Below are 13,843 nucleotides of genomic sequence, written 5' to 3'. Positions count from 1 at the left end.
CTGGATTTTATTAAATGCTTATTGAGAATTGCTGTTATTTTTATGTATGAATACTATTTCAAGGTTAAAATGCATAGTTCTTCATTATCAGCTGAGATCAGTAGAGGAATAATACTGCTGCTAATCTTGAATATAGAATGATCAAAAAAATGTGCAGCCATTCAAAGTTGGAAAGAATGTGACTTTCTGGAGTAAGGAATGCTCCATAGAATATGATTTACAGGGCTTACGTGGGATTTAGAGAAGTGATGTACTGATAAAAAGCTGTCCTGCTGAAATGAGAAAAGGCTTTTCTGCAATAACGAGGATGCATGCCAAGGATAGCCAGTGTTAAGCATGTTATTTGTGCTTTTAATTTTTAATGTTTGTTGATGTGAAGTTTTTGAAGACATCCAAACCTGGAGAGAGGAGGTTGTGCAAGTTTTCAGTGTAGCGACAGTAGCATTAATGTGGAAATGTGCATATTTGACTTAGAGATGATTTGAAACTTGGTGTTGGGTCAGCTGCTGAGAATTTATTGTGTATTTTGATGTCATTGGTTTAGATAGTGTACAGATCTGATAGCTAGAGGATGGCTGTTGCTTAACTCCATTTTTATTTACCATTTACTAGGATAGCTCAAGTACACAATGAAGAAAGATGTGGCTGGACTATATAATCCTTTTCTAAGGATTATGCATACCTCAATCACTATTTTGAGACTAGGGGTTGGTATCATAAATATGAAATCCAAACACATTAGAAAACACACTTGATTATAAATTCTTGTTGGAAGACTGAACAGTATATATTTTCAGATAAACATCCTAAAAACTTAAGGACAACTCATTGCTCATCAATATTAAAGGAGTGTGATTTTTAAATTTTTTCAAACAATAGCTAAGAGATTCCCCTGGTAACAATAGTGAGCATCCTACCTAATGCCTGTGTCGCAAAGTTTAGAAATATAATAGCTTTACTTTATTTTTCTTTTTGTGTATGTGTGTGTTCCAATAAAGCTTTATTTACAAAAACAATTGGCAAGTCAGGAGCTATAGTTTTCAGACACCTGTACTAATGTTCACTCTCTTCCGGGCATTGTGCTATCTGCTTTGTTTTATTTGTTCTTTACAAACACTCAGGGCACCTGGGTGGCTCAGTTAGTTAAGTGTCTGACTCTTGTTTTTGGCGCAGGTCATGATCTCAAGGTTGTGAGACCAAGCCCTGCTTCTGGCTCTGCACTGGGCGTGGAGACTGCTTAAGATTCTCTCTCTCCCTCTGCCCCTCCACTGCTTGTGCTCTCTTTCTTTCTCAAAAATAACAACAAAAAAACCTATGATGTGGGGATGATTAGCCCTATTTTACATACTATAGACATATCAATTTTATAACATTCAGTTTCCTTATCATAAAACTAATACATGCTTATTCCCCCAATTCAAAAAAAACATTAAAAAGTACAAAAAGTGAAAATAAAATAGCCTATTCCCTGGAAAGAACTGTGAACAGTATATATTGTCTTTTCTACACATTAACTAAAAATGTAATTTTACTAACAGCGCTATTTTAACTGGCTTTGTTTTTACTTAGCAGTTGATTGTGAAGATCTTGACTTACCTACAAACATATTTAATGGCTGCATAGGATTCCACTGTGTGGAAGTAGAGTGACTTCTTTAATTAGTCTTCTATAATGGACATTTTCACTGTATATAAACAATACTGTATATATGTCTATGTAAGAACATATGTATTTGGAGATAGTTCATTATTTCCTTAGGATGAATTCCTAGAAATGAAATTTTGGGGTCAAAAATATTCACATCTTACTTACATTTTGAAACATTATAATAGTTTTAAGTGATAATTATTTTGAGGGCAGAGATTCTAACATAGCATTTATGTTTCTGATTATTTATACATGTCCATTATTGAAAAATACAGAGAAACATCAGAAAATGAAAATACCTTTATAATTCTACCAGCTAGATCCAATTGCTAATGATTTTTTTGGTATCATTTCTTATAGATATTTATGCAGATACCCTTTGAATGAAATTGTGATCACTCACACATACATATAGGTCATTTTAAATTCATCTTATTTCATTAAAACTAGTATACATTTCTTAAACTTTGTAAACAGCAGTATCCTTTTGTCTGTAAGGAATAGAAAACACCGATTCAGACTGGCTTAGACTCTAAATAAATGTATTAGCTCTTTTAAATGAAAATCCATGGGAAGGAGTCCCTTTTCACATTCGAGTCAGCAGTTCATTGGTGCCGTCCAGGACCGGGTTCTTTCTGTCCTCTCAGCTGTCCTCAGCTTTGGCTAATTTCCCTGTGTCACAAGTTGGCCTTCCTGGGCAATCAGGACTACAAGCTTCCTTGTTCAAGCCAGCAGAAAGGGTGAGAACCTCTTGCTGAATCATGTCCTACCCTTTGTGTCCTCTCTCTGACCATGACTGTTGCTTGGGACTGATGGCCTCAGGCCACGGTTTCCCAAACTTCCCTGATGGCCCGAATTACCTGCAGCTCTTGCTAAAAATAAAGCTTCTGGCCTCTTCCCTGGAGATTGTAATTCAGTGGGTCTGGGAAGGGGTCGATGTCATTAGTGGGGTTTGGGATTCACTATCGTGGGATAGGGGTTGGTAAGTTAAACACACTTTCCACCACAGAACTGAGATCTTTGTTGGCTCTGGTTTTCCAACTAGTACACGGTGCATGGCTAGAGTTTATTTTTTTAAACTGAATGTATTTTTATATAGTTTGAATGTGTTGGCTGTTCACATTTTAACATACACTATTTATAGGTTGCTTTTTTCAAACACAATTTAATGAGGACTAGGAACAAAAATCACTTTATTAAAATATTTCTAAGAGTCCATTATATGAGAGAAGTCCCCATAAGTCAGAACATTTACAAATGAAAATCTCAACCTGAGTGATTGGAATGAAGCCAAATCTTAACATAGGTCAGAGCTCATGTCATCATTGACAATGGAGGCCCAGGAAACATAATTGATTATTGGAGTTATCAATAGTGAAATTCCTTTTGCAACTGAACTAAGTAGAAGTTGGAATTCCCTATAATTTTTATTTTTCCAGAAAAAAAAAGTTATAGAAGTGGTATGCACTTCTGGAGATAATTGAAATAGTCCAGTCAAAGATATCAAAAGAAAATCTCCAGTTTTGAAGATAGACAGTTCGTTCTTCTTAAAACTCAACACCCAAAAAATAAATAATCCAATTAAAAATTGGGCAGAAGACATGAACAGACATTTTTCCAAAGAAGACATCCAGATGGCCAAGAGACACATGAAAAGAGGCTCAACAGCACTGATCATCAGGGAAATACAAATCAAAACTATGGTGAGATACCACCTGACACCTGTCAGAATGGCTAAAATCAGTAACACAAGAAACAACAGGTGTTGGTGAGGATGTGAAGAAAAAGGAACCTTCTTGCACTGTTGGTGGGAATGCAAACTAGTGCAGCCACTCTGGAAAACAGTATGGCGGTTCCTCAAAACGTTAAAAATAGAAGTACCCTACGATCCAGCAATTGCACTACTAGGTATTTACCCAGAGAATATAAAAACACTAATTTAAAGGGATACATGCACCTGATGTTTATAGCAGCATTATTTACAATAGCTAAATTATGGAAATAGCCCAGTGCCCTTTGACTAATGAATGGATAAAGAAGATGTGGTATATGTGTACAATGGAATATTATTCAGCCATAAAAAGAATGAAATCTTGCCATTTGCAACAATATGGATAGAGCTGTATTAAGCTAAGTGAAATAAGTCAAAGAAAGACAAATACCATATGATTTCACTCATATGTAGAATTTAAGGAACAAAACAAGCAAAGGGAAAAGAGAAAGAAGGAGGGGTAAACCAAGAAACAGACTGTTAACTATAGCGAACAAACTGATGGTTACCAGAGGGAAGGTAGGTGGCAGGGGGATGGGTGAAACAGGTAATGGGGATGAGGAAGTGCACCTTTTGTGATGAGCACAGGGTGTTCTATGGAAATGTTGAATCACTGTATTGTACACCTGCAGCTGATATTACACTGTTATGTTAGCTAACAGGAATTTGAATAAAAACTTAAAAAAAAACCCAACCCCCCAAATATGTATGTAAATAATGATCTCGATTTCTGCATTAAGGGCCTGAAATAACCCCTGCTTTCCCTTCAATAATCACCAGAGCTGCAGCTTTGGAGCAGTTCAAGTCTCTTGGTGCCGAGCCCTTGGAGGTGGACTTGAAGGAATCTGGTGAAGGACAAGGAGGATATGCGAAAGAGATGTCCAAAGAGTTCATCGAAGCTGAAATGAAGCTCTTTGCTCAACAGTGCAAGGAGGTGGATATCCTCATCAGCACAGCCCTTATTCCAGGTGTGTCATTAAGCCCGGGGTCATCAAAAGCACTTTCACTGATGATATTTTAAAATGAGAGTGAGAGTTGTTCAACATGTGAATTGCTTTAAGTAAAGATTAATTTACTTTCTAGGAATTGAGAAAGCATATGAAAGGCAGAAAAGACCAAAATTACTGCAGCCTGTAGAGAAAAATGATCGTTAATAATGCGATATGTTTTTGTTCAGTCTTTTTTTCCCATGTATTTTTATCTAGCTGTGTTCATAGGTCATATTCTGTGTACAAAATTCTATTTGTAAGCAATTTCCTGTTTACACCTTTGATAAATTGGTTCTTAATTTATTTCTGTTCTCTTTGTTAAGATACAATGTTCTTATTGTAGGACATTCAAACAGGACTGAAAAATATGAAGAACAAAAGTACAGACCTAAAATTCCACCAGAGATGGCTGTTACTAATATTTTAGCCATTTTCCCATGCATGAGAGAGAAAGGGACTTTGCATGTGTGTGTGTGTGTGTGTGTGTGTGTGTGTGTGTGTGTGTGTTTGTGGAATTTCCGGTATATATTTTTTACTAAAGGATATGGCACTTTATCACTTTTTAATTATTTCCTTTGGCATGTTTGGTCTTTGCAACCAAATTGTAAGTTTTTTGATGGCAGGAATTACTTTTCAGTCCTTTGCCACATCCTCTTCTAAAGAATATTCTTCATTCAGTAGATTATTGATGCCAAATCAGTAAGCTCTTATTAATCAGTAAAGAGTAACTTGACCTAGCAAGATTTGGGAGTGAAAAACATTCCACCTTTTTTCCTCCTTTCCTTCTGCTATTGAATGATGAATACCATGCCGACTCTAATATTTTCCTTTCTGAAAGGAAGTGGGCCAGATAATGAGAGTTTACAGGGCTAATGGTTACTTGTGTCAGATCTTACTAAAGGAGACTTGCTTTCTCTGGGGGACTGTGGAACATTAGAAGTTGCTTTGTCATGAGACCATGGGAGAGGAGAAATTCTCTTCTGTCATCTTACCCCAAGCCCCAGTCTGAATAATATACAAGCAAGGGCAGGAAGATGATTGACATCATATCTATGAGCTTGTGGGGGAAAATATGTCCCTCAAGCTCTTCTTTCTGTCCTGTTTACCTGAGTGATACCAGATAGGTAAGCTGGGCTCTCAAGACAACCAGCATCCCACCAGAGCTGGCTACATGAAGCAGACTGGACAGGCTCGTGACATGGCTCAGCCCATAGAAGAATCTGTGAGTGTAGAAATGAGGCTGGGTCGGTCACTGGAGGCAGAATGCAGATCAATCAGGCAAGCCAGGGGCTCAGGGTGATATTTTGAAATCTGCCGGCTATGATAGGACTCATGAACAGGCAGTGGCAGGAGGGCATTTAAGGATTTTGTTCTTTCCTTTTGTGGCAGTGGCCTCTGGCCCAGCTGTTGCATGGGTGGCTTTGAAGGAGGGATGGGGTGGCCTTTACTGTAGCTACCATGTGACCTTTGGAAGTTAGCTCCATGGTGGAGAGTGGTTATGAGCTGACTAGATATAAGTGGCCAGTAGAGGGTGCTAAAACATTTCCTCATGGAGTAAATGATGCGGGCATGAAGCTAGTTTTAGTCAAGTCATACTCTCATTGGACACGGGATACTTTGGACATAGTATATAGAATTATTATTGATTATAAAGCCCAAAGTAAGCGATACAACTCAAGACTTCTTATGTAAAACACATAATTGACTTTTAGGGTCTACCCCTCCCTGATAATATCTTTTTTTTTAATAATTTCCTAATAGTGTATTTTGGTAAAAGGTCAAATAGTCTTAAAGAAGATTTGTTAAAAACGTTTTGTTAATCTGTTCCACTGAAGCTTTACTGTTTTCCATCTTTTCTGAAGCTGTGATCTGCTTGGAGCACATTTAAGTTAGACAAAGTCCTTGACCAGTGGACTGACCCAGAGCCGGTACTCAGAGGGCTGGTCTTTCTGTTATCCTTTTTTTTGTTTTATTTGAAAACAGAAAGAAAGAAAAAGAAAGAAAGAAAGTTAGTATTATAAGGAAGAAGATCTTTCTAAAGGTTTTTCATATTGCTTGGGGAACTGAGACCTGAAAGCATAAAGCATGAGCATTAAAACAAAAAGAGGAAAAGATTCTATAAAGGCATAACACCCTTTGAAAAACCATCCTTGGCATTAAACGTTTACTGGTTTATGTCCTGAGCCTTTGCATAAGTCACCTGATGGTGTGTTGAGCTCATGAAAGACTCTTGGAACAGAAGTTGTTCTCAGGTTTTCCTTGAGTGGATCCAGAGGAGATTAAGTCAAATGTCAAAAGTCCTTCAAGCTGAGATTGCTTGGTAGGATCCAGGTGCCTTGGAGGCTGCCCTGAAGACCTGACATGGATAAGAATGCCGTGGGGCGCCTGGGTGGTGCAGTCGGTTAAGCGTCCGATTTCAGCTCAGGTCACGATCTCGCGGTCCATGAGTTCGAGCCCCGCGTCGGGCTCTGGGCTGATGGCTCAGAGCCTGGAGCCTGTTTCCGATTCTGTGTCTCCCTCTCTCTCTGCCCCTCCCCCGTTCATGCTCTGTCTCTCTCTGTCTCAAAAATAAATAAACGTTAAAAAAAAATTAAAAAAAAAAAAAAAAAAGAATGCCGAGAGGGGCACCTGGGCAGGTAGCTAGCTTCAGGTTGCAACCTCACAGAGTTGGTAAATTTTCATTCCTCCAAGTCCAGGGGCTTGAAACAAAAATAATGGTATATTTATGTTGATTGGATGTGGAATGAAATATATCTGTAGCTCACTAATTATTTTGCTGCCTCGTGCCATCATCTGGACTCCCTAGATTGGGTTGGGTGAAGGGTTAAAGGCTGGAGTGTCATTTAACACAGGTCAATTCAGGATAGAGTTGACAGTCCCATTTTGTGGTGCTGTGCACACAAGGGAAAGCTCTCAGCTTTCCTGTCCAGCTCTTTGCCCTTTGGGGCTATTGTTAAAGAGGAAGGCAGCCCCACCTTTGGTCATGTTCAGGCTGTGCTCACAATCTTTTCTGTTAAACTTTTTGCAACCAAAGAGATTTTTCAGCATCTTTATTGTTCTGGCACCCTTTTAGACTTTCCATAGACTTGGAATATTTCATCAGGAACAGACTGAATCAGGTTGAAAATGTGATGGGTAAGTTAGGGAGGGGTGGTGTGGGGTGAGGAGGAATCGTATGGTTTAGCACTACCTCTCTGTCAGGCATATTTCACCTAAATCCCAGTGTAAGAATGAGGAGTTCTGTGGTGCCCATGCTAAATCTCCTCTGACAGAAACAACCTTCTCCATGTAAAACCTTCCTGATGACTGTCTCACTAAAAAATTATAACCTCGTAAGCTCCTCCACCTTTCCTGCTCTCCTCTTTACCCCCTGCTTAGGTCTTGCCCTTATTTTGTAATTGAACCATAGCTACTGGAAAGCCTGGGTTTTTTGTTTAGTAATGATGGCAGTGACTTGGACCACTGGGGTTCCCACCATCATTGGACAAGGCACCTGGAGTGATCAGGATGGGCTTACGAGCCCCGCCCACCATGCCTTCAAGTTCATGCTCCTTGGTAAAGTATCTGTTGCCTTTTAATTTCTAGTCTCATTTCGCCTTTGGGCCTTATGTTAAACTAATTTTTTACTCTCTGGGCCTAATTTCAGTCATGCTGGCTGCTATTGTCTTTTCAAATAGGCCAAGGACTTTCAGACCTTTGCACATATTGTTCCTTCTCTTTGGAATGCTATCGCTGCCTTTCCCTGCCTTTTGAAATCCTGCTTAACCCAGTTACCGCTTCCTCCGCGGTTTCTGCTCTCTCCTACTCATCCATAAACACTGTTCTTTCTGCACCCACAGCACTCTCTGCCTGTGCCATGGATTCCCCATAGTTCCCAGTCTCATTGCCCCTAGTGGCCCCGTGCAGCATATGTTGGGCTTCTTAAGATCTGTCATGGTGGGTGCTTACCACAGGGCCCTGTGTACAGCAGGGGTTCAGCAAAAGTTGTTGAGCTAATATTCCTGGATGCCTTCCTTAGGTCTCCGTTGGTACAGTCTCTTATTTTTCCAGTGCTATCCAAGGATATGAGAGAGACAACATTCTGTTGGCTCATTTTTGGATGGGAATAATGCAGAGGCTAACCTAAGACTGGGAACCTAGCTTTCTTAAACTGTCAAAACTAGGACACTTGCCAGGTTTGCAATTTAAGGTGGTTAGCTCCTCTTAGGAGATAGACTTAGGAAGTAGTAGAAGGTCTGTCCTGGAGTTAGAAACTGTCTACCAGCCAGGAGGGAAGATAGTCGTTGCTTGATTATAAATTATAATATCTCAGTCCATATATACTTGGACCTCTTTTTAGGCACAATCCAGATTATGGTAACAATACTTTTTATCTACACTAGATAGGGTCTGTAGAATATACCCCTCAAAGGACACTTGTGATAATTTTACGTGACTCTAGAGAATTGGCAGGGTGGCGGGGGGTTGTTTTCCCCGAAATAAAGGCCTTATGCATATCATACCAAACTGGAGAAATTTTGCGGTCTTCTTGGAAAATCAACATTGGTTCTTTATCTGACATTACTTTTGTCTTTTTGAAATCTGTCTTTCATAAAGAGCAGAAATATAGCACAAAAAAAATAATTTTTCACAGTAATGTTCACACTTGTTCTTTCAGCCAGGAGAATAACTGATATGGTGATAATATTTGCCATTTGTGAAATTCCACAAAGACAACACGGCTTTGACAACTCTACAAAGTTTTTGCCTAAAGTAAAGGTTTATTGTTCAGGTTGTTCTTTTCCTTCTCTGTAAGCATGATGATCTGACAGGACAAAGCTCATATAGATCAGCCATTTCTCACTTTTTTTGAATTATTTATTGCTTTGTTTACTGACTAACCTGATTCATCTGTCACCCTCCCCTCCCTCAAATGTATTGTATGACTGTATGGAATTTCTAATATTACTTCTACAAAGTTTCATTTGTTTTCAGAATTTTGAAGGACAGAGAGAAACACTTAAGTGTTGCAACATCAAAGATTGGTAACCACAGGCTGTCTACACACCTCTTGGTAGCTTTCAACACGGACAGGGCAACTTGTCATCAAGAGGAAGATGCCAAGACTGGGGAATATCCCATTACCATTTATCAGTCATGACTTCTTAGAGTGTGTTTGAGCACGCTTAGTGAGTTATTGGGCCGAATTTAACTAATGCTTGTTAGGAAAATTTATGGCACAGAATTATATTCTGGTTTGGTCTATTATTTCTCCAAACATATGTTGCAAGATTGGAAGTTGTGTTTCCCTCCCTGGCAGTCCCTGAGTTGAAAAGGATTGGGAGGCTGAGGCCATCCCTGGGGAAGCAACACCCCATGGAGTTACTGCTAACAGCTAGTGCTGCCTACCACATGTGTTTCTGTATTTCCTTCTTTCCACGTTCGCTATACTTTCTTGTGTCTCAGCGTCAGGGTGGTCTGGCTGCTATAACAAATCAGCACAAAAGCCTGGACGTGATAGAAATTTACTTCTTGCTCAGTTAGCAGTAACGGGTGGTTGACATGTTGGTGGGCATCTCTCCTTCACGTGGTCATCTGGGGATTCAGGTATGACAGTGTCGCCATCATCATGATGAGGCTCTGAAGATCGCTGCAGGCACCGTGTCTCCTCCAGCCAGCCAGAGGGAAAGGGACATAGAGGAATGCACATAGGATGCCTACGAATGGCACATACCACTCGTCACATTTCTTTGGCTAAGACTTAGTCACATGGCCAACCCTAACTGTGAAGGAAGCTGGGAATTGTTTCCTAGCTGTGTGCCCAGGAATAATAGAACATTGCATTAGTTTGCTAAGGCTGCCGTAACAAAATCCCAGCTTAAACAACTGAACTTTCTTTTCTCACAGCTCTGGAGGCTGGAGGTCCCAGGCCAAGGTGTGGGCAGGTTTGGTTTCTTCTGAGGCCTCTCTCTCTGGCTTGTAGATGGTCTTCTATGTAGATTTCTTTGTCTACTATGTAGATGGTCTTCTTCTTGCTGGGTGCTCACGTGGTCTTAGTGTCTCTTTTTTTTTAATCCACATTTCGTCTTATTTTAAGGATGTCGGTCAGATTGAATTAGGGCCTCATTTTGACTTAATCACCTTTCTTTAAAGGTGGTTAAAGAATTCACCAATTTCCCAGTATCATGATATTTTAAGGTAGTAGGGGTTAGGGCTGCAACGTATGAATTTTCTGTGGACATAGTTCAGCTCATAACAAACATGGATTTGGTGAACAGCTAATAGCTTTTTCCTTTTTCTTGCTTTGTAATTTTATCTGCTTATGTTTAATGTATTCACTGGGGATCAGATCTTGGATTTAGAGCCAGAGAAAGTAGATTCAAATTCCAGTTCCGCTGCTTAAGAGCTGATGTGTCTCTCTGAACCTCAGATTCCTCATCTCTGAAAAGGAGGTAAACATTTTTATCTCCCAGAGCTGATTCATTGAATAGATGAAGAAAAAAAATCCAGTGTAGGGATCAGGGCCTGGCGTAGAGAGAGCATTAGCATCATTCTCTTTCCCGCCACGGGTGATGTCTGGTCCTGCACGTGGTACTCAGGACTGAAAACTTACTGACTTTGTGAACAGAAGGTCTAGACATTCTCAAGGATTACATGGAATGTCTAAGGCAGTCCCTGAAAAACTGAATTTTCTGAAGATACGCATTTCAGTAAGGCTCTTTTGTCAATTAATCTCATTCTGGCCTAAGTTGAATAACATGGGAAATAAATAACATGGTAAAAAAATGTTTCTATTTTTAGAAAGAATCTTTTAATTATTTTATAAAACTAGTTAAATCAGATTGTGTAATAAATATTCATTTTTTTATTTTAAGGCATTTTGGTAGCAAAATGCTAAACATGCATTGGAGAGAACACAATGTTATAATTTATATAAAATTATTATACATTTCCTGTTTGTGCTACCATTTAACTTTGGTAGACTGTTTTAGTGTTTTAAGAATTCCCATCATTTATGGAACCGTGGTAACATCTTGACTAATTATGATTTTTATTTATACAAATTTATAGCTATGAGAGGTAAATGATTAAGATGATCCTTAAAATTTTTTAAAAATGTGTTCTTTAATTATTAGGTAAAAACTTGTTTTTAGGTTTTTTTCTTCAAACAGATCTTTAGGGATTTCTCCAGTTTGCTAAAATATGCTGTTGACTAATCCTATTTCGTAAGTATTACATTTAGAAATATCACGGTATTCAGTTTGTAAAAGCCAAGATTTTGCTGGCCTGAGTTTCTCTCTAGTTCCTAATACAAATAATTAATTGTGCAGAGAAAATTTGTCTCTAGTTCCGTGGACAGAATTCACCAATAAAGTACTCTGCTGGGGTCAGAATCTCTTTTCATGAACATAGCTGTCTATAGCCTAGCCGGTGATAACATAGATAAAGGGGTTGAATCAGTATGTTGCTGTCTGCACCGTGAGGCTGCCTAAATCACAGACCCAGGGGCAGCTAGGTGGCTCAGTTGGTTAAGCGTCTGACTTCAGCTGAGGTCATGATCTCACAGTTTGTGGGTTTGAGCCCTCCATCAGACTCTGTGCTGACAGCTCAGAGCCTGGAGCCCCCTTGAGATTCTGTGTCTTCCCCTCTCTCTCTGCCCTTCCCCAACTTGTGCACTCGCTCACTCTCTGTCTCTCTCTCTCTCTCTCAAAAATAAACAAACTTAAAAAAATTTAAAAAATCACAGACCCATTAGATGATAGATCAGTGGATCAAATATTCAGCAGTTTCTTGCCACTTCCTGTCTATTACATAATCAGTTACCTCTGTGTGTGTGTGTGTGTGTGTGTGTGTGTGTGTGTGTATGTATGTATGTATATATATATGTGTGTATATATATATGTGTGTGTATATATATATATATATATATATATATATGTATATGTATAAGAAACCTTTTGTCCTTATCTGTAACATCTTTATAGCTTACAAACCATTGCTTTAACCCCATCTGTGATTTTGAAATTCCAAAATTTCGTGTGTATCAGTTAGCATACCTTTGGCTGTCAGAAGCAGAAATTCCAACACAATCTGCTTTAAATAAGAAAGGAAACTTCTTGGGTTGTGTATCCGAAGAAAGTCCCCTTATAAGTGTGGATAGGTGTGCTGACATCAGGGGGACTTTGGCTGTGCTCCTGTAGTCTGTCACCTTGCCCTGCTCTGAGGTGGTGGAAAGAAGGCAGCAGCGGTGTGGGGCCTTTAGTCTGCAGGACACGACATCTGGAAGGAAGGCCAATTCTGATGGCTCCCTCTTGAAGAGCAAGGAAACGTCTTTTTCAGAAGCCTTTAGTAAACTTTTCCTTGTTCTTATTGGCCTTAATGGGGTTCGTGCCCATTCCTGAACCAGCTGGTGGAGGCAGGACAATGCGATGCCCCTTGGCTTACATCTGGATTTCCAAACTGGTCACTAATAATATGATGAGATTATCCTTAGGCCAGCCTGCATCTGGAGTGGTGTCTGAGGTTATTTCTCCTGAAGTTCGTGGACTGTGTGGAGAAAATGGAAATCAGAGTAGTGACAAGAGGAGGAGATGGGTGCTGGGTGAGCAACAGTGCTCAGTGCAAAACTGTGTTGTCTTCTTTTTTTTTTTTTTTTTAATTTTTTTTTTTTTCAACGTTTATTTATTTTTGGGACAGAGAGAGACAGAGCATGAACGGGGGAGGGGCAGAGAGAGAGGGAGACACAGAATCAGAAACAGGCTCCAGGCTCTGAGCCATCAGCCCAGAGCCCGATGCGGGGCTCGAACTCACGGACCGCGAGATCGTGACCTGGCTGAAGTCGGACGCTTAACCGACTGCGCCACCCAGGCGCCCCAAAACTGTGTTGTCTTCTAATGATATTTCTTTATATGTAAATGCTGTAGTTCACAATGTCTTTACATGCTGTATTTTCCACTGAGTCTGGATAGTATTGCATTCCATTAATAATTATCCTTGTTTTCTTAGTACTTATTCAGGAGAAATCTATCTTGGTTTGGATAAATGTATTCTTTAATTTGTATTTTTTCTTTTTCTTTTTTAAAGCTTATTTGAGAGAGAAAGAGTGCAATTGTGTGCGAGCGGGGGAGGGGCAGAGAAAGAGTCCCAAGCAGGCTCCACACTGTCAGCATGGAGCCCGATGTGGGGCTTGAACTCAGAACCCAGAGATTATGACCTGAGCCAAAATCAAGAGTCAGATGCTTAACTGACTGAGCCACCCAGGCACCCCTATTATTTGTATTTTTATCTCTTTGCGACTATACTGTTGAATATACTATGATCTTGTTAAAGCAGAAGGTTTTTCTTGAGCCTGTCTAATCTGACACCTCACTGGCCAGAAGTTCAGGAAGTTAGAAATTTCTCCATCTGATTACATGCTATAGAGTAATCCCAGTAAATAATGCTAAATGCTGTTTGG

At 39.6% G+C, this 13,843-nt stretch overlaps 1 protein-coding gene across 5 annotated transcripts in view; it reads left to right on the top strand.

Annotated features, from left to right (window-relative positions):
- The window catches only part of NNT (nicotinamide nucleotide transhydrogenase), a 95,008-nt gene that overhangs the window by 25,708 nt on the left and 55,457 nt on the right, over positions 1–13,843 (top strand). For all 5 annotated transcript variants that reach the window (XR_006701649.1, XM_045438547.1, XM_045438571.1 and 2 more), the window contains exon 7: positions 4,199–4,386. Coding sequence is in view for 4 of the 5 variants with exons in the window: in XM_045438547.1 (XP_045294503.1) it covers positions 4,199–4,386 (188 nt within the window). In the remaining variant the exon portion in view is untranslated. The remainder of the gene's footprint in view (positions 1–4,198; positions 4,387–13,843) is intronic.

Source organism: Leopardus geoffroyi, chromosome A1, assembly GCF_018350155.1.
Source record: "Leopardus geoffroyi isolate Oge1 chromosome A1, O.geoffroyi_Oge1_pat1.0, whole genome shotgun sequence".
Classification (NCBI taxonomy): domain Eukaryota; kingdom Metazoa; phylum Chordata; class Mammalia; order Carnivora; family Felidae; genus Leopardus; species Leopardus geoffroyi.
The sequence above is the reverse complement of the archived record's forward strand: the minus strand, read 5'-3'. Positions and strand labels throughout refer to the sequence as shown.